This window comes from Cottoperca gobio, chromosome 8 (assembly GCF_900634415.1).
Source record: "Cottoperca gobio chromosome 8, fCotGob3.1, whole genome shotgun sequence".
Classification (NCBI taxonomy): domain Eukaryota; kingdom Metazoa; phylum Chordata; class Actinopteri; order Perciformes; family Bovichtidae; genus Cottoperca; species Cottoperca gobio.
The window spans coordinates 1,966,693-1,986,257 of record NC_041362.1 but is presented as its reverse complement, the minus strand read 5'-3'; the positions used below and the strand labels follow the sequence as shown (position 1 = coordinate 1,986,257).

Sequence of the window (19,565 nt, the reverse complement as noted above, 5' to 3'; positions counted from 1 at the left end):
TCATCACACTCCTCTTAAATAATGCATGACATTTACGCACATCTTTGGGACTATATCTCAGAACATTGCATCCTCCATACTGTAAACCTTTGCATATTCTTTACAATTTTGCAAATTTCTGCACAAAACTACCACTTCTAAAAACTGCACATGCATTTTCACTTTAATTCACATATTTAAAAGTATTCTTTCTTCTTTCTATATTTGTTTCTTGATTTTTGAATACTTAATTCTCTCTTACTATGTTTATGTTATGCACCAATACACAAAAGCAAATTGCTTGTATGTGAAAACCTACAAACCTCGCAATTAACCAATATTCTTATTTAATTGCATGATTGTAGCATTGTTCCTTTAATGTTTTCCATCTCACGTTCTCATACTTTCTACAGACCTTCTGCTTTTCGTCTTATTTACAATAGAATTAATACAAAAAGCACAAGATGGAAGCAGATTTTAAAAAGACTAATTTATCAGTAAAATGCTCTCCATTGTGGATAATCTATTTAACCCAAAACCTGACTCTTTATTCATGACAGGGAACAAAACAGATACAATTAAAAATCATACACAGCTTGGACTTGAATTATGATTTATTATTCAAACATTCCCTTTAAAAGGTAGTGGTTTTGTCAGAGTTACATACAGTACACTGGCGGAGGAGGCAGGTCGTGAAAGTCAACGATACTGGATTAAATCATTAGACCATTTTTATTTTTTAAACACAAAAGCATGAAACAAGACACAGACTGGAAACAGTGTTGGTGAAAACTAAAAAGGTGGAGAAATTAAACACATTCGACAAAATAAATAGACAAATCCCTCGTCCTCAGTATGGCAAAATAAACAATAGATTAATTTCCAGTGTTTGACCTTCTTAACTGTGTTCTTTTGTGTCTTTCACCAGGAACCAGGATGATGTGCCACTGTTGTTTTGCTGATTACGAGTTCATCTACACAGACACGCATATCTTACGACCACCATTATCTCAAGATAAAGATAATTTAATAAAAGATAAAGATAACTTGTGATATTAGTTATGTCAAGACAATGAGATAATTAAATCAGTATTTCAGGTTAATGCTGTTAGAGAAATTAATAAGCTATACAACAAAAAACACATGAGAAACTGTTGATCTTGTGATAATGGGTTGAAAGAATATAGTAGCAATTGACACACTGGGAAGATGTTTAAAGCAATACTTCACCCCCAAAATGATAATTTTGTGTAAATCAACTACTCACCCTGTTACTTTGAATTCTTTAAGAAAACTGTTTTTCTCACATGCCTCCACGATGAACGAAGAACCAAAAAAACGGAGAAAAGTTTTAATGAATTGAAGTAAAAAAAACACTAATTTCTACAAATAGCACAAGGTGAGTTATTGAAATCCAAATGAAATTTCTTTTGGTGTGAAGTATTCCTTTTAAATGAATGGCATCATTTCAGAGGGTTTTTCAAAGTCAAAGTGCAAAGTTGCCTTGAGAAGCCGTTATGATCTTGTATTAGTTTAACATTCAAAACACAGAGACAAACAGACTGATAGGCAGACCACAAGCTGAAGGTTACCAGACAGGTTTTCAGACTCCTTATGGAGCTTTGTGGCTTGGTTTAGTTTCCCATCAGTGCTCCGGGCCTCATTTGGGACTTCCTGATTGTTGATGATCTTCAAGCGTCAGCAGCCACACAATCCAAACTGTCACTCTGGACAGCAGCGGGATGGAAACCACCCTGGATAACGCATGATATCCTGCGACAAAACAACATGGAGTGGGAGCTTGGCCTCACTTAGTCAGTGAGGTTTCAGTGTTTTCTCCATAATATGTAGGTAACGAGCAGAATGAGGCCTGCAGACAGGCCTGCAATCACAAACTGGTGGATAGAGAGGACGTTTTCCAGCGTGTGGATCCTCGCCTCCATGGCACTGGTGTGGAAGTAGTCATAGATGCCAGCTCCAATGCTCCACAGCGCCCACACTGCGTCCAACAGCAGCGGCATGGTGAAGCAGACAGGGAGGCTCGGCTGCAGCGGATCAGACGGGCTCTGTCAAAGACTGGAACAAAAGACATACCGAGATTCAAACTGGGCACCGAGCAATGATGGATCTGAAGGTCAATGTCTAAACCTTTTTTTTTTTGACAAATATTTATTGGTATTTTTCAAAGACATATCCAAATGTATACCCACCCAAAAAATAAATAATCGATACAGTTAAGATATTTTGTAAACCAAGTAAATAAATAAATATCCTAAACAATAAAAATAGTAAATAAAATAATATAAACAAATAACTCAAAATGAGGTAAATGGACATGTGGAATTGTTAATGTTTTAATGCCAAAACTTTTACCGTTAAAGTATCGCTTTTTCTTTATTTATATTATTATTATAATAATAATAATAATTATTATTATTATTTTATATTTATTTATTATACTTTATTTATATAGCACCTATGGTGAAAAGTTGCAATACAAGGAAAATACAACAATACAATTATCATAGCACAATAAAAGAGGATAGACAAAAGATTACATATATTTAAGAGGATTAAAAGAGTTCTAAGGTAAACAGATAGGTTTTAAGATTCACTTTAAGGGTATTTTTCCTTTATTTATTTATTACCTTCTTTTTTTCCACCTGTTACTTATCTGTGTCTTGTTTATGTTTTGTAAATCAATGACATCTGTTATTGCCTTTGCATTTCTTAGCATGTCCAAATTGTTACATGTGTATGCACAAGTTGGTGAATAAATTAAAACAGAATTACATTTTGTCCAGATTATTTTTCGTTGGTAAATCCACTAACATGAATAACATGCAAAAATGTAATTTAGTTATGTTTCACCACAGGAATGTTTCAAAGGTCACACCAATCTACTAGTCCTTCAGAGATAATCATAAGGCACTACTTTTATATCGTTATTTGCTTTAATGCTTTGTTTACCTGCTTTATCCAGAAGTGAACTGGGAGATATGGTTTAAATCTAAGATTTCCAATTTTCCAATTGCAAAAGCATTAGGATAAGTATATATAAAAATAACATGTAAAATAATCACATTGATGTAGAATGCAATTAACTTGTGTTCTAAATGTGACATTCAATAACTTGATTGGAATCATTTGAACAACAAAAGTTTTGTATAACGATGGCATATCAATGGGCCTAAACAGTTAACACTTTATATATAGATATTATTTCATATGCCGAATTGAAGAAAGGCTCACAATGACGTGTTAAAAGTCATAATTCATGTTTGCCCTAAAACGTAAATTCGTCTATCAGCACGGGTTTATTCAATTCTACGATTTTTTAATACAATCTTGGATGCGGTTAAATGTGTAAAACTAATTAAACAGTTACAACCACAATGTAACAAAACACACTTGCAACACCATGACTAGTTTAATATTCAGATAAATACCGTATCTTGCACAGGAAATAGCCAAGCACCAGTATTGAAGTCATGCTCTGCTAGCAAGCTAACGCTTTAGCTAAGATTTGTTCTTACCATACTAGTACTGATTATTCACCAAGTGATATTACTTACAGCATTAGCTGCTTGTAATATTCGCATAGATCGCACGATCTTCGCACCATCCGATGCATTAAAATGTTTTTTTTGACATCATCATATTAATCTGTTGTTATTATTTCTGGGAAATATTGAAATCCAATCTGAGTCACTTTAGGTACTTCCGGGTGTGTTCTTGCCCTTCTCATTTGTATGGCAAGAAAGGTAAGCCAAACTTCATTTCGACTTTTTTGCTTGACTTTGCGGACCGTCAAAAATGTAATTAATAAAACATTACGACATTTGTTATTTACTAAGACCATCTGCTTGGACATTCGGCTGCATACAAGAAATCTGTTGGGATGCGTTTTTATTTTAATGGGTTCACATCTCATCAGCTCCCCACATGTTAAAGTTTACTGAATGGTAGCTTTTTGGTGTATTGTGTTTAGCCGATTTCCAGAAGAGTTCTTTGGAAATATTAGGATAATGTCTTGTAGTTATTTGAAAGTATGATTAGCCTGTTTGCCGCCAAAAATATTAAAAACAGTGTATAATTTCAATGTAGTTTGATTCCCGCAGATCCAGGGGCGACTTTGTTCAAATCATCATAAAGCGGCCGATTCACACTGCCAGGCGCGGTGGCCAAGTGGTAAGGCGTCGGTCTCGTAAACCGAAGATCGCGGGTTCGAACCCCGTCCGTGCCTGACATCTGTGATCAAATCTCTACATCTTTTTCGTATAAACATTTACCTTGTAGATTGCGTCGCCTTATGAATTAGGAATTAATGTGTTGTACTGTACTTACAGTATACATTAATGTGTTGTCCAACCACAACTTTAATGTAAAGGGCACAGAATTGTGCAAACATAATATTTATTTTATAACATGTATTAATTATTAATAAATAAGCAACAAAAAATACTTTACAATATTTTTGGTTGTGACTGAATTCAACTTCCACACACAACTGCTCTCCTGTTGTAAAAGATATCTTAAAAGCCCACAAGAGAGTGCTAAAACAGCACATATAGGCCTACCTTTCAGATTACCCTATAATTCATTTTAGTTTGTACTGTACACTGTTATTTATCATTTGTCACAACATCAATTATTATGTAACCGTTAGATAGAATGATATAAATTAAACCAGTGTGTTTTTCTGGCCTTAATATGTGCAACATCTATGATTTCACATTTCAAGTAGTATATTTTATATAGTATATAGTATATTTTGTCAATGCTTGCAGTTCAAATACACCGTGATTAAAATGAAAGATTTCTCTCGGTTTGAAAATTCTTGGAAACATTTGGGATAGTGTAACAACTCAACAAAATATAAAACAGTCGTTTTTAGATATTTGAAAGAAGAAAAGACTTTTAATTTGAGGTAATAAATCAGTTTTTATTACATTTAGTGCACAGACCTGCATTGTGGTCATCATCTTCTTCGTATACTGTATGTCATACAGGTCTAAATTATTCCAGCATGACCACGCTACAGCTCACTATCAACAACCACCACACTTCCTTTAAGTTGAAGCACTGTGGTTTCCCAGTCGAAGACGTTTCCTCTTGATACTCTCTTCCCGGTGAACATGTCTTTGATCGCGGTGTGTGAGAGGACAGAGTCCCACAAATTAATATCACTAATTGCACCAACAAAACTCTGTTTGGCATCAAAATCACCCATGGAAGCATCCGGATCTTGTCCGATGATAACCCTGCCACCCTCCCGGATTGTGTGACCTTTCTTGTAAATTTTGGTCATGGTTTTCCTCCCATCCATGAAGAAGGCGGCCGCACCTGAACTGGAATCCCAGGTGACACACAGGTGGGTCTGCAGGGGGCCGAGCTGAGGGGCTTGGAACATAACACCTTCTCCACTCAGGTAGAAGGACAATCTAAACACACATATGTACAATAATTAGAGTAGTTTGCACGTTTTGTAGTGAGGCTGTATGAGGTAGTTATCCATAGTCAGTGTACACAGTAGTGTAATGGCAGTATTGTTAGTGAGAGCAGAAGAAGGATTGTTAGTAGTAGTAGTGGTAGTATGATGGATGTTTTTTGGCATGAAAATGGTGAAATTAAATGCAATATAATTACTAAATATTGTCTTATGTTAAATGTAGACAATAAACGTGTTTTTGCGTCTACCTGCCGTCCAGCTCACGCCACACATTCAGCTCGTCGAAGTCTGTAGTGCGGTACGCAAACAGGATGATCTCACGCTCATTAGCTGGGAGCTCTGTGGCCACATGCATGCACAGAGTGAAAGCCTTCAGACTCATGGGCTTCTGGGGAGTCATCTCCACATAACTGTTGCTCGTCTCGGAGGGGAACACCAAGGTCTTAATGGTCACACCCCCTGAGAGAAAAGGAACAGTAAAAGGTGGAAAAGTGGAAAAATAAGAGCAAGTACGATAAAAAAAAATTATAAAATTGAAAGAAATGTACAAGAAACATAAATATACAATAAAATCTGACAAATTACTGTGAAAAAATATGTACAGTCTATCTGAATTAAAAGTGGAAGAGCTGTGCCGTTTTAAAAGTGGCAGTAAATGTGAGAAATGTTTGAGATGTATGAAAACATTACATTTTATACGTGCACATAAATGCACACAAAGACACAAAGGGAGGGTAAACAATTACCGGCCATCACTGCCGAGACGGCCACGAGGAACAGGGCGGCTGAAAGTCTCATTTTGTCTCTGCAAACCTGCAGAAAATTGTGATAGTAATTCCAAAATAAATCAGATAACCTGCACCAACGTGTGTTACAAGCATCTGACCCGAGTATACAGAAACACAAATCATTTATACAATAGAATTGCTCAGGCAGGACAGCAGGTAATGCACATTTCTGTCTACCAAATGGGAGCAAAGTCACAGAAACATCAGACATGTGGAGAAAACACAGGGTCAGTCACTGTAAAGCCAAACAACAACAAAATACAACTAAATGAGACTATATAATACATTTCCTTGTCATTTACTCTTCAACTCCTTCTACACATCATGCAATTTAAAGTTAAATAAAGTGTTTTAATGCCTAGAAAGGGTTATATAAAGATATAAAAGTATAATGAAGCTGTGCACTTACTGTGAAGGCAATGCTGCAGACAATCTGATCACAAGGGCTTTTATGTTCACGGATGTTGCGTAATGGGGTTTGAGATGACTGTGACTATTTGTAAACAGGATTGGATCGTATCAATGTTTCAGAGGTCAGACAAATTGAAATGAAAGGAAATATAGACACGTGTATAAAGTCCAGGTATTGTGAAAGCGGATTCTCTGGACATTTTCCAGGTTAAGAACAGCAAACCTCAGCAAAAAAAGACACAAAAATAACTTCAAAAAGAAGCAAAACGATTACAAACTGATGCAAAATTACCAAAAAAGACACAAACTGACCAAAAAAGATGCAAAACGACTACAGAGACATGCACAATTACCAAAAAAGACACTAACAATAACTGCAGAGATGCAAAATTCTCAAATAGACACAAAATGACGCTAAAATATACCAAAAAAGATTACAAAGAGACACAAAAAGACTAAAAACGAATGCAAAACGACCAAAAAAGACACAAAAAAATACCAAGAGAAACAAAACTCTTGAAAAAAGACAAAACGACAAAGATACAGAAAGTGACTTTCATAGCAGCAGCAGTGAAAGTTGGAGAAGAGAAAATAGTCAAAACAGTTTTATTCAGCTTCAGATGACATATTCTTATATTTGTTGAAGAAATTTTGCCAGTGTGCAGGTTAGCTTTGCCTGTGTGTAAAATGTCATCGTGACTGAGCCCAATCCAAGGTTCCCAACCTTTCTCCTAATGGACCCCACTGAGTAAACTGACGGACTAAGTGACTTATTTTATTGATATTTCATAATATATTCAATGCATGCATAACAGTGCAGAGCAACTGATAAACTGTACAATTAACCCAAATAGTGAGTCCAATATTTGTAGGAGGTTTGTGTGAAATAAGAGATTTGGATGATTTTTGAGTAGATTATTTCCTATAAAGATTGCAAATTTTAATACAATTCTCTATGTGTATAACGATTTTCCAGTTTTTTTTTAACAACTACTTAATAGGCTTCTTTTTTGATAAATTCAGGGTTTTCTTCAAATTCTTGCCTTAGCTCATTGTTGTTTAACTGCATACTTTTCCAATGCAGGACGAGGCTGTTTATCTTGTGTTCATCGTGCCCTTATCGAGTTTTAAGTTTAAATACTAAATAATAATCTAAACTTTATAAATTACATTTATAAATACATTACAATTTCCTTTCCTTATTTGTTTTTTATTTTAATTAACTTTTTAATTGACGTATTTATTATTGTAAATATATATATATTTTTACATTTATTTCTAAATGTATTTATTCAAAGATATTTTTTTATTTCCCAAAATGTATTTATTTTTCCATATTTGCACCTACTGAATGTGACGGGCGTAAGGACCCAGAGGAGATCTGCAGCAGCGGGAAGCTGCTTAAACATGGCGGACCAAAACAAGAGAGACACCGATTTGAACTTCTACAGTGAAATATTAAGGTGTGTTGTTGTCTCTAATGGTCAATATTATTACATTCATCGACAGGGGAGCAATTACTTTTACATTATTTATTCATGTTTTTAAGTTTGTCATATATTTTCTGTTGTCGGAGCTCTTAAACGGTTACCCCGTTCACATGGAGGGAAGGTTCATTTAAGCTAGTTTAAGTGTCAGTTAGCTAGCTAGTGATAGTTAACGTAACGTAACGTAACATCAGTTAACGTAACCTTTTAGAAAACGTAACAATACTTGAGCGTAGTGATGGTGAAACATTATTATTGCTATTCTCAGTGATGGAGGAAGTATTCAACTCCTTCGTTGTTTCAGTTAAGTGAAGTAGTGGTGGAAGAAGTACTCAGACAGACACACACACACACACACACACACACACACACACACACACACACACACACACACACACACACACACACACACACAGCTGTCTGATCTTGCAATTTTATAGCAAACATCACGCAACATTTATCTTTGTATTTGATCTGTTTGTTTAACTTTTATCTTGTTGTATAAACGCTTTTGACTTTTCGTTTGACACTTTGCAAACAACCTACTGAACTTTCCCAGTTAAATAAAGGTCTAAAGTCTAAAAGTCTTATATGGGTTATATGGGTATAGATAATGAACTGATGGAGGAAATACACTTCTTTAATTTCTGTCTTATTTATTAAAGCCCAACTTTATTTAATTTAGTTGTTCTTTGTTTAAAATGCATTGGTATTAAATCCACAGGCAATACAATTGCTAGAAAATGATGATAATAATATTCCTCTACTTTAGTAAAGAAAATCATCATAACAAGGGAGATGTAAAAACAAAAACGAGTGGTGTCCACTCATAAAATGCAGTCTGTTTGCAATGTGAAAAGGGGAAAACTAAGACATTTATAAAGTGTGTGGTTAATTACAGGTTGTTTCTTCATGCTAAATAGATTTTGGGTTGAGAAAATTCCATGAAGCTGCTTTTATTTAAGAGGTTTAGTGGAGGCGAGTGGTTTTTTACCCTTAGGACATGGGGAGTAGGATGTAGGACAAGATGTTAAGACAGCACAAGGGTTAAGTAAAAATAAGTAAGTATAATCAGCCAAATCGACTCACAGTATTAAACGTAAAAGTTTTATTTAGTGATAAAAAGACCTGAAGCTAAATGTTGTTTTCCTTCTTTATATTCCAGTCCATCTGAACTGTTTGCAGCCCGGTCCAGGAGTCACAAGATCCCAGTCAGAGGACAGAAGGACTTTTTCCCCGATGACTCAGACGAGCAGAGACAGCGGCTGGAGCAGAGTCTGAATGAGCACTGGAGCCTCATATCAGAGGAGAGAGTGGAGAAGCTGTGAGTAGGCGTAGCATCCTCCTAATATTAAAGTAACCAATATGAAAACGCTGAAAGACTAGGTTTCTGAATGTCCATGAATGCATCATCAATGCTTGCAGTCCATTAGCTTTCACGGCTCTGCAAGTTATTTTATAATCCAGTAGAAGAAGTTGGAAAGTAGAAGCTGAAGGGTAGGACAACTTTGATGCTGCATTAATATCAAGATTTCTGATATTAACAATTAGTAAAACCCGTACATTGAATACTGGATTTGGATTGTTTAATGTGTAAAAGATTATCTTGCTCAACAAAACGTGAAAGTCTCATAAACTTTGCCACAGAGCTTTTATTCTGAAATCCCGTTGACTCTTTGTGAAGGGAGCCAGGGCAACGCTTACTTCCTGTTTACAACAATACATCATCCCTGCAGCACTTCTTATGTCCGGGCTGTGTGTCTGTTTTCTGCACCCTGGTGGCCAATAATGTAAAGTGTGTGTGTGTTGAGGTCCAGATTGTTCTGCACCGACAGGAGATATGTGTTTATTTTACTGTAGAGGAAACCTCGTGAAGGCCACATGGGTTCCTAGTGAGAAGATCGTGGAGCTTCAGTCTCCAGCTGTGAGTACACACACTCTGTGAAACAAACAATACACACACACTCTGTGATAAGCTGATACCTTCTGCACATCCTCCTCTATCATTAGCATGTCATTATACTGTGTCTTGTTGTTTTTAGGGAAAGTTTTGGCAGACGATGGGCTTTTCTGCCAACGGCAAGCAGGTTCTCTTCCCCGAAGAGGCTCTCTACCTGATGGAGTGTGTGAGTGGCATGAAACCTGTTTCACCAGGGTGGAGCTCACATCATTCTTTGTGTTCTGTAATGTTTATATATAGCACTTGTGGTCTAGGGTTGGCCATGTGTAAGAATGTTCCAACATGTATGAACCATCCTCCCATCAGCTGGTGATCAACATGTCTCTTAGCTTTTGTAGTCCAATACAATTGTTCTTGGGAGGCTGTTAACCCTTTAAATGTGGACCTCCCCGGGCGGCTGCGGGACATTGTTGTTTGCTTCATCCTGTTTGAATGGATCTTATATAATCATTTAGCTTAGTTTGTACATATTTTAAAGATATGAAGCATTTGAAGATGCTCCAAGAAGTGACATCACAATAAGCAGAAATCCCAGTGTAGGCGCTGGTGGATCATTTCTGCTGCATAACTGGTTGAATTAACGACTCAATCGGCCCAAAACACATCCAGCGATGTTCAGCCGATCCCTGTTGTGATGTTTAAATACAGATGTGTGACTCTGCGAGTGGCTGTGTGAACAGGGAAACGTGCAGGTGTTTTACGAGGAGCTGCCGATGTCCATCCAGGACGGGTACGAGAAGTTTCTGTCGTCGAGCGCAGTGAGCCTCCAGCAATATCAGGTACGAGCAGATGTGCCGACAAACACTCTGAAGGAGGACTGCACTGCTGCACCGGTCTAACAGCTCTGTTTCATCACAAAGGTGTTTGGGCATTTGAAGAGGCTCGGCTATGTGGTGCACAGGTTCGATCCCAGGTGAATATAACCCCCCCCCCCCCCCCCCCCCCTTCCCCATTCATAAGGGATTAGAAACAACATGAGGGACATATTCCTACAACACTGGGTGCTGTATGTCAAACCTCTGCTACCAGATGTTTAAAGATATTTAAATGAGGAACAGACTACGAATCAACCTAAATGAAAATAAGAGACTTTGTTTTTGGTAAAAGATACTTTCTTACTCTTCTATACTCGTATAACCCATATAAGACTTTTAGACTCTTCATTCATTCAAACCTTTATTTAACTGGGAAAGTTCAGTTGATCGTTTGCAAAGTGTCAAACGAAAAGTCAAAAGCAACAAGATAAAAGTTAAACAAACAGATCAAATACAAAGATAAATGTTGCGTGATGTTTGCTATAAACACACAGCTGTGTGTGTGTGTGTGTGTGTGTGTGTGTGTGTGTGTGTGTGTGTGTGTGTGTGTGTGTGTGTGTGTGTGTGTGTGTGTGTGTGTGTGTGTGTGTGTGTGTGTACAGTTCGGAGTCGTCATCCTATGCGAGGCAGCTGAACCTGCCTCAGTCATGTGACGGAGCGGGGAAACACCTGAAGAGGAAGCGCAGCACCAGCCCGACCTCCACATCCAGGTGAACACCGGCCCTGCATGAAATCTATTTGCTTTATCGTGCAGCGTGTTTACTGGAGAATTCTGTTCTCCGTGACGCTTTAACAAATATACAATAATAAGATGAAACACAATTTAGATTCACAATATTATCCAGATAATCATCAAAATGTGCTTAAAATTCATAAAATGGCACCAAAACATACTGGAATCACTTTACCAACATACACACCATCTTCAATAAGGTAATCATAATTCATAAGGTTAGTTCAACAAAAGATAAAGAAATAAAAGAAACTCATCAATTTATTGTGTTTTTTTTATCCTGATCTGTGAATAAAATCCAATTAAATGGAACAAAAACAAGTTTATTAGGTTCTGCATAACGACTGCGTGGAGAACATCATTAGAATATATTTCATATTTGCCACATGACACAAGAATAACACGTTTTAATTGCTCTTGTGTGGTTTCTATTTGTACTTCTATTCTTATTTCAGTTTTATGCAGCTCTTATTTATTTCTTGACTTTCTTTATTTATCAGTACTTATGCTGCTCGTGCTCTCTGACGATCAATAAGACTTATTTTATCCCAAACATGGGATCTACAGCTGGATCCTACAACTCCCATAATGCATCTGAAATAAACCCTCCCCACCTGGTAAACATCCTTCTGAACACCGTAATCTTCATGTGCAAAGATCCGTGGAGTTCCCCTTTAATTGTTTAACTAAAAGTAAAGTGTCAATAAATATTGAAGAATGAGTCCAAGGTGCGATCTAATCCATCTAATGATTCTAATCATATTTAACAAAGTGATGGCACCGTGCAGCCCTGTTGTAAAGCGTTCCAACAAACTGACGTGTGAGATGTTCCGTCATTAGTCGGCGCAGTGAGTCTTCATGTTACTCAGAAACGTACACGATGTTTGCTCTCGCTGCAGTCGCACTGAAGTGCAGGAAGAATCCACGGCGGACAGAACGGAGGAGGATAAATGCGTCCGTGAAGACGAGGAGGATAAAACACCTCCCGAGTCACACTTGACGCTGTCGCCAGAGACTTCAGGCCCCCAGACTGCACGTTCAAACGAAGGCAGAGGCCGGACCTGGTGGATGACGGATGTTCTCGGGGGCCGATCGGATCAGCGGCCCGCCTCTGGTGCGTCACGCTGGGACTTCAGCTCCATCGCTTTCCCTGACCTGGGATCCAGCAGGGAGCGCCTCTCCAGCTGCCTGGCCTCTCCAGAGCCCTCGCTGCTGCCTGGGTCTTTGGCTGTGGGAGTCTGTGACGTTGACCTCTGGAGGAGGAGGATAAACCTGCGGGAGGTGAAGATGTCATCAAAGGAGCAGGAGAGGGAGGAGGACCAACGCAGGCGCCGCTCAGATGTCAATAAGGACAGAGAGGTTTGTAGTTTATGTACAGGGATCCCGCTGATCCTTAAAAAACATTTAGTTTAGGAATCTAAAATAAGGCTGCAGCTGAAGGGCCGGTTTCTCACCGTCTGATCATCCACAGTTTGGCAAAGTCATGGGCAAAATGCGACGGTGCGGTTATTTGGCAATATATAGTATATAGTATATAGTATATAGAATATAATATATACTATATACTATATAGTATATACAGTATATCTCAAAAGTGAGTACACCCTTTAGATTTTTGCAAATATTCTGTTATATCCTTTCAGGGGATAACATTATCCTACTGAAACTTTGATATAACTTAAAGTAGTCAGTGTGCTGCTTGAATAACAGTATAGATTTATTGTCCTTTGAAAATTACTCAGTACACAGCTGTTAATGTCTAAACAGCTGGCAACAAAAGTGAGTACACCCCATAGTGAACATGTCCTAATTGTGCCCAATGATGTTGTTTTCCCGCCCTGGTGTCATGTGACTCGTTAGTGTTACAAGGATTCAGGTGTAAATGATAAGCAGGGCTGTTAAATTTGGTGTTTTGGGCATAATTCTCTCTGAATGCTGGACAACATGGCACCTCATGGCAAGGAACTCTCTGAGCGGCTGAAAAAAAGGATTATTGCGCTTCACAAAGATGGCCTTGGCTATAAGAAGATTGCCAACACCATGAAAATGAGTTGCAGCACAGTGGCTAAGATCATACAGCGGTTTTCCAGGACAGGTTCCACTCGGAACAGGCCTCGCCAGGGTCGACCAAAGAAGTTGAGTCCACGTGCTCAGCGTCATATCCAGAGGTTGGTTTCCAAAAATAGACGTGCGAGTGCTTCCAGCATTGCTGCAGAGGTTGCAGAAGTGGGATGTCAGCCTGTCAGTGCCCAGACCATACGCCGCACACTGCATCAAATCGGTTTGTATGGCCATCGCCCCAGACAGAAGCCCCTTCTGAAACCGATGCATAAGAAAGCCCGCAAACAGTTTGCTGAAGACAATGAATCCAAGAACATGAGTTACTGGAACCATGTCCTGTGGTCTGATGAGACCAAAATAAACCTGTTTGGGTCAGATGGTGTCCGGCGTGTGTGGCGGCACCCTGGTGAGGAGTACCAAGACAAATGTGTTTTGCCTACAGTCAAGCATGGTGGTGGCAGCATCATGGTCTGGGGCTGCATGAGTGCTGCCGGCACTGGGGAGCTGCATTTCATTGAGGGACACATGAATTCCAATATATACTGTGACATCCTGCAGCAGAGCATGATCCCCTCTCTTCGGAAACTGGGCCGTAGGGCAGTTTTCCAACATGATAATGACCCTAAACACACCTCCAAGATGACAACGGCCTTGCTGAAGAAGCTGAAGGTTAAGGTGATGGACTGGCCAAGTATGTCTCCAGACCTAAACCCAATTGAGCACATGTGGGGCATCCTCAAGAGGAAGGTGGAGGAGTGCAAGGTGTCCAACATCCGTGCGCTCCGTGATGTCGTCGTGGAGGAGTGGAAGAAGATTCCAGAAGCAACCTGTGCAGCTCTGGTGAATTCCATGCCCAGGAGGGTTAAAGCAGTGCTAGATAACAATGGTGGTCACACAAAATATTGACACTTTGGGCACAATTTAGACATGTTCACTATGGGGTGTACTCACTTTTGTTGCCAGCTGTTTAGACATTAACAGCTGTGTACTGAGTAATTTTCAAAGGACAATAAATCTATACTGTTATTCAAGCAGCACACTGACTACTTTAAGTTATATCAAAGTTTCAGTAGGATAATGTTATCCCCTGAAAGGATATAACAGAATATTTGCAAAAATCTAAAGGGTGTACTCACTTTTGAGATATACTGTAGTATATAATGTATAGTATATAGAATATAATATATACTATATACTATATAGTATATAATGTATAGTATATAGTATATTATAGTATATAGTATATACTATATACTATATATTATATACTATATACTATATACTATATAGTATATAATGTATAGTATATAGTATATTATAGTATATACTATATAGTATATACTATATACTATATAGTATATATTATATTCTATATAGTATATACTATATACTATATAGTATATAATATATAGTATATACTATATACTATATACTCTATACTATATAGTATATTATATAATATATAGTATATACTATATATTATATAATATATATTATATAATATATAGTATATACTATATAGTATATAATATATATTATATAATATATAGTATATTATTACTTATTATTACTTATTATTACTTTCCCAGATTCTTCTCTGCAGGAAGTGTTTCTAATTTAATGTGAATTGATGCCAATTTCTTCTTAAATGTGTCTTAATTTTCGTTCCTAGTTGCATGAATAAAAAGTCACATTGTGAGTTCCTTCAAGGTTCGGCGGTGCAGAAACTGGACGGAGTATCGGGAGCTGCTGAAGAGGCGGCAGCGGAGGCATAAAGAGCGAGCAGAACATCTGTGGAGCAGAGAAGTCACTCCGTTACACGACCCGAGACAACCAATCCCCACTGGTGAGTCTGTGAAGTCATCTGAGAGGAGTACGTCACCCACAAAATGATCATTTTTATATCAATTACTATTATAATAATTAGTAATTATAGTTTCTTGTTAAACGCGGCTCCATTCACTTCAACTCATCAAGACTCTTCTCAGTTGTTTGATTGACAGTTCGCTGACACATGCACGTTGTCTTCATTAACTCAACGTAACACTGGTAGTACTTGATATAAAAATGCTCATGTTGTGGGGGAAGTATTCCCTTTAACACAGCTTCTTGAGTTTAATCTCCATTAATCAGCTGTTTCAGATTCAAGTGATGTTTGTTTGTTTTTATTCCAGGGGAGCTGCTGGATAAAATCAGTGTGATTAAATCTACACATTTGCTGGAGGGAGCATCGAGGTATCAGCTGTTTCTACTTCCTGTTATTACTCTGAACATCGGGAGTGACAATGATTTGTCTTATCTGATGGAGGTTCAATCAGGGGAGACTCAGCAGGGAGACAGGGGCTGCGTTCATGAGACAATGAAATTATGTTTGACAACGTTTTCAAAGATGAGAGCAGCGCAGATGGATGATGGGAGTTAATCTTGATGCACCAGACGATCATTGCAGCACATGCCTTAAAGCTGATATCGTACAATCTGACTTTATTAGCCCCGTCTGTGTGACGTGCAATGAAGCTCACTTTGCTGTATTCAAAGGTATTAAAATGCCTCACATTTAATTCACAAAGGTCTTAAATGTTCTTCCTCTCTTGCCGTAGACGTGACATGAGTTATATATTTGTATTTTGTAGGAGAGACATCATAAACCTATAATCACAGGTGGAGTGATGGTGCATTGTGGGTGCAGGAGGCTGTATAATCTTTATTTTGTGGTGTGTTAGTCTCTTATCAGACGTGTAGCAAAGACTGTCACAGCTACTACAGCTGCTGGGTCCAGGTCACAATAATATATTCACTGTATCACTAGGAGTTATTGTTATATACAGCTGAGACTTACTGACAAAAGTATCTTTATAAATGTCAATGAATTCCTGCACTTAATAAATAGATGAGGCCTTATTGTCCCGACTAGTTTCCATCATTCTTTGATCAGTATAACAGTAAGCGTTTGGACTTTATGTAAGCTGAGCTCGTCTCACTCACTTCATCATCTTTGACTTGCAGACACAGAGACTGTGAGACGAAGCAGCGAGATGCTGCAGCTCCAGCGTGTGTCCCCTCCGCCTGCTGCTCTTGTACAATGAGGTGTTTGTATTGATGTAAGTGCATCATTCAGGGGACGACCTTGTGCTTTGTCCGCTCAGGTTACAAGATTCAGAGGAGTGGAGCATTTGTTTCAATGTTTACCAACCGGATACAGTGGCTGACTTCAAGAAGAGCGACCCGGGGAAACCGTACTCCCGGATGTGTGTGTGCAGGTGAGCAACTGCTCACGTTTACAGAAAACAGACATGTGACTTAAAATATGAACCGTTTGTGTCATCGAGGGATAACACCAGACTTTTAGGAGTCCATACTAATACCAATGAAATGTCCACGATTCTCAATATAATTAAATATCAGGGTATAAAAGCAAACCATAGACCCCATGTGCTCCAACATGCACTCCTTTATTACTGTTTGATCGTGTCTTCTGTTAGAAAGCTAAACACTTCATGATTCCCTTTCATCTGCTTCAAACAGCTGTATTTATCCACTTCCTGTTACACGATTACATTTGAACACATTATGATAATGTTATCATTTACATTCGCCCAATACTCCTTTTTACTGAATATTTTGAACACATCATAACGCAAGTCAATAGCATCTCCGGTGCTAACGTTAGCTAGCTGCACTGACTTCAACAGAGCTTTGTGTTGTTTACAATGTAGCATCGTCAGGGGAAATTACTGACGCGGCAATAATGAGTTTACAGAATAAATAATTAGAGAAAGTCGAGTGTGTGCGTGTTTGGTTGAGCGAAAGAGAAACAGCTGTTCGCACGGCCAGACTCGTGTTGCTTAGGAACCGATCATCTAAATGTAAATGTCTTATTTCCTTTCCTGCGATACTGTATCGGTAATCGTGACATCCCCAGTTTCATCTTTCTTTTTCAATTTCAATAATCATTTGGTCTGTAACATTTCAGGAAATACAGAGACATGCTCGTCACAACTTCCCAGAATGCAATTTGGCGTCTTCAGATCACTTCATGATTCACAATAATGTAAAACCTTTTCGTTACAGATGGCGTCTTTAGTTTGGATCGAGTGCGTTGGTCTGTGTCTCACAAAACGTACAAGATCATTTGATTCTCTCCGTGTTGTGTCTCAGTTTCGATGGCCCGGTGCCGGACCTGCGGTCCATCAAGCTGCTGACCTTCCAGAGCGGAGACGTCCCGGTGGTCTTTGCTGTGGTGGACCACGGAGACATCTCCTTCTACACCTTCAAAGACTTCCAGCTGCCCACTGACGTTTACCCCTGAGATCTCACCGCTCTTTAACGTCACCGTCACACACGGGCCAACACGTATCCAGGACTTTTACATTCATCTGGATCTGTTGGGTCGGCTGGACGTCCAAAGATCTCAATAAATCCAATCGTTTATGTTACAGATGAAAAACTAATCCTGAAACTTGTATTTTGTGTGTTTGGCCAGTGATTTACAATGAGGCTGGTTTTACTGACAAAGTTCTTTTTCTGTCCCTTTTTAGATATTACCTCTGAGCAGCGCCAAAGATGGACATTTATTCTTCTTCTTCATCAGTTTCCAGGCTTTGTTTACACATTGTTAACGTCCAAAATACACATTTAGGAGTTTCATGTCAGAACACTTGTAATATAAAGTTGTGTTGATGTGAGTCATGAAGTGGGGAAGCTTCATGCTGATATCTGTTAGTTACATGTATGACTCTGTTCACCTGTAGTGTGTACAACATGTATGACCCTGTTCACCTGTAGTGTGTACAACATGTATGACTCTGTTCACCTGTAGTGTGTACAACATGTTTGACCCTGTTCACCTGTAGTGTGTACAACATGTATGACCCTGTTCACCTGTAGTGTGTACAACATGTATGACCCTGTTCACCTGTAGTGTGTACAACATGTATGACTCTGTTCACCTGTAGTGTGTACAACATGTATGACTCTGTTCACCTGTAGTGTGTACAACATGTATGACTCTGTTCATGTATGACTCTGTTCACCTGTAGTGTGTACAACATGTATGACCCTGTTCACCTGTAGTGTGTACAACATGTTTGACCCTGTTCACCTGTAGTGTGTACAACATGTATGAATGTTACAATACATATCTTTAAAGGAGCTTTTCTCTAAAGGAGCTTTTTCTCCCACTCTTCAGCAGAAGTCTCCACTTCAGCAGCACTTACATACACCAAACTTTCCACTTTCATTCCTCTCTATATTCTGAAGCTTTGTGCAGAGGGCTTTGTTCACATGTCACTCACAGCTCATGTTATACACGCTACACTCACTACATGCAGGAGATGCACTAAGTTCTGTGTGTTGACAGGATTTAGTGATTTATGGAGTGATACAAAGACAGATCCAGAATCTGTACAAACCATTGACATGTGAACAACATGAAACACTCTGAACCTGCTTCATCCAGACTTCTCTTTATATCTGGACATGTAGCAGATTACACACATTTAATGACAGAATGCCTCATGTACATATTTAAACATCACATGTCAGAACACCTTTAACACAACATATAATTGTGTTAATGTGAGTCATGAAGTGGGGAAGTGTCAGCTGATATGTGTGAGCTGTTTATTTGAGCCTGTTCACCTTCATGCAGGAGTTCATTAGAGCACGTCTTCACTGAACACATGAATACTTGCTGCAGTGTGTCGATGTGTTTCACAGAAGAAGTACTGCAGTATCTGGAAGGTGGAGCTCAATATTAAAGAGTGCAGAAGTTATTGGATGCAGATTGTCAGTCATTAAAATAAGAAGCAGCAGGTGGAGCCAGACACACACACACAGACTGACAGACAGTTCAACAGTCACTGCTCCTACTGTTGAAG

General features: G+C 38.6%; 1 protein-coding gene, 1 long non-coding RNA gene and 1 other non-coding gene across 3 annotated transcripts; 2 read left to right on the top strand and 1 right to left on the bottom strand.

Annotated features, from left to right (window-relative positions):
• Positions 1-575: 575 nt before the first annotated feature.
• On the bottom strand, positions 576-3,719 carry LOC115011639 (uncharacterized). Its single transcript, XR_003832601.1, has 2 exons — positions 3,516-3,719; positions 576-2,055 (listed from the first exon to the last, which is right to left on the bottom strand). It is a non-coding gene; the product is annotated as an uncharacterized LOC115011639 (long non-coding RNA).
• Positions 3,720-4,153: 434 nt separating this feature from the next.
• trnat-cgu (transfer RNA threonine (anticodon CGU)) lies at positions 4,154-4,225 on the top strand. The gene has a single exon. It is a non-coding gene; the product is annotated as a tRNA-Thr (tRNA).
• Positions 4,226-5,141: 916 nt separating this feature from the next.
• On the top strand, positions 5,142-18,432 carry tsen54 (TSEN54 tRNA splicing endonuclease subunit). Its single transcript, XM_029438080.1, has 13 exons — positions 5,142-5,353; positions 7,998-8,093; positions 9,283-9,441; positions 9,978-10,041; positions 10,160-10,243; positions 10,758-10,856; positions 10,938-10,990; positions 11,495-11,602; positions 12,525-12,984; positions 15,397-15,532; positions 15,861-15,921; positions 16,833-16,946; positions 17,845-18,432. The coding sequence occupies exons 1-13, from the start codon at positions 5,289-5,291 to the stop codon at positions 17,993-17,995; spliced, it is 1,650 nt and encodes a 549-aa protein (XP_029293940.1). The 5' UTR covers positions 5,142-5,288; the 3' UTR covers positions 17,996-18,432.
• The last annotated feature ends 1,133 nt before the right edge of the window (positions 18,433-19,565 follow it).

Bases quoted from the DNA above. Each gene is read 5' to 3' on its own strand.
- tsen54 (XM_029438080.1), top strand. From the start codon at position 5,289: ATGGTTTTCCTCCCATCCATGAAGAAGGCGGCCGCACCTGAACTGGAA. The intron at 10,991-11,494 runs GTGAATATAACC...GTGTGTGTACAG, and splicing joins GTGCACAGGTTCGATCCCAG to TTCGGAGTCGTCATCCTATG. The intron at 11,603-12,524 runs GTGAACACCGGC...CTCTCGCTGCAG, and splicing joins AGCCCGACCTCCACATCCAG to TCGCACTGAAGTGCAGGAAG.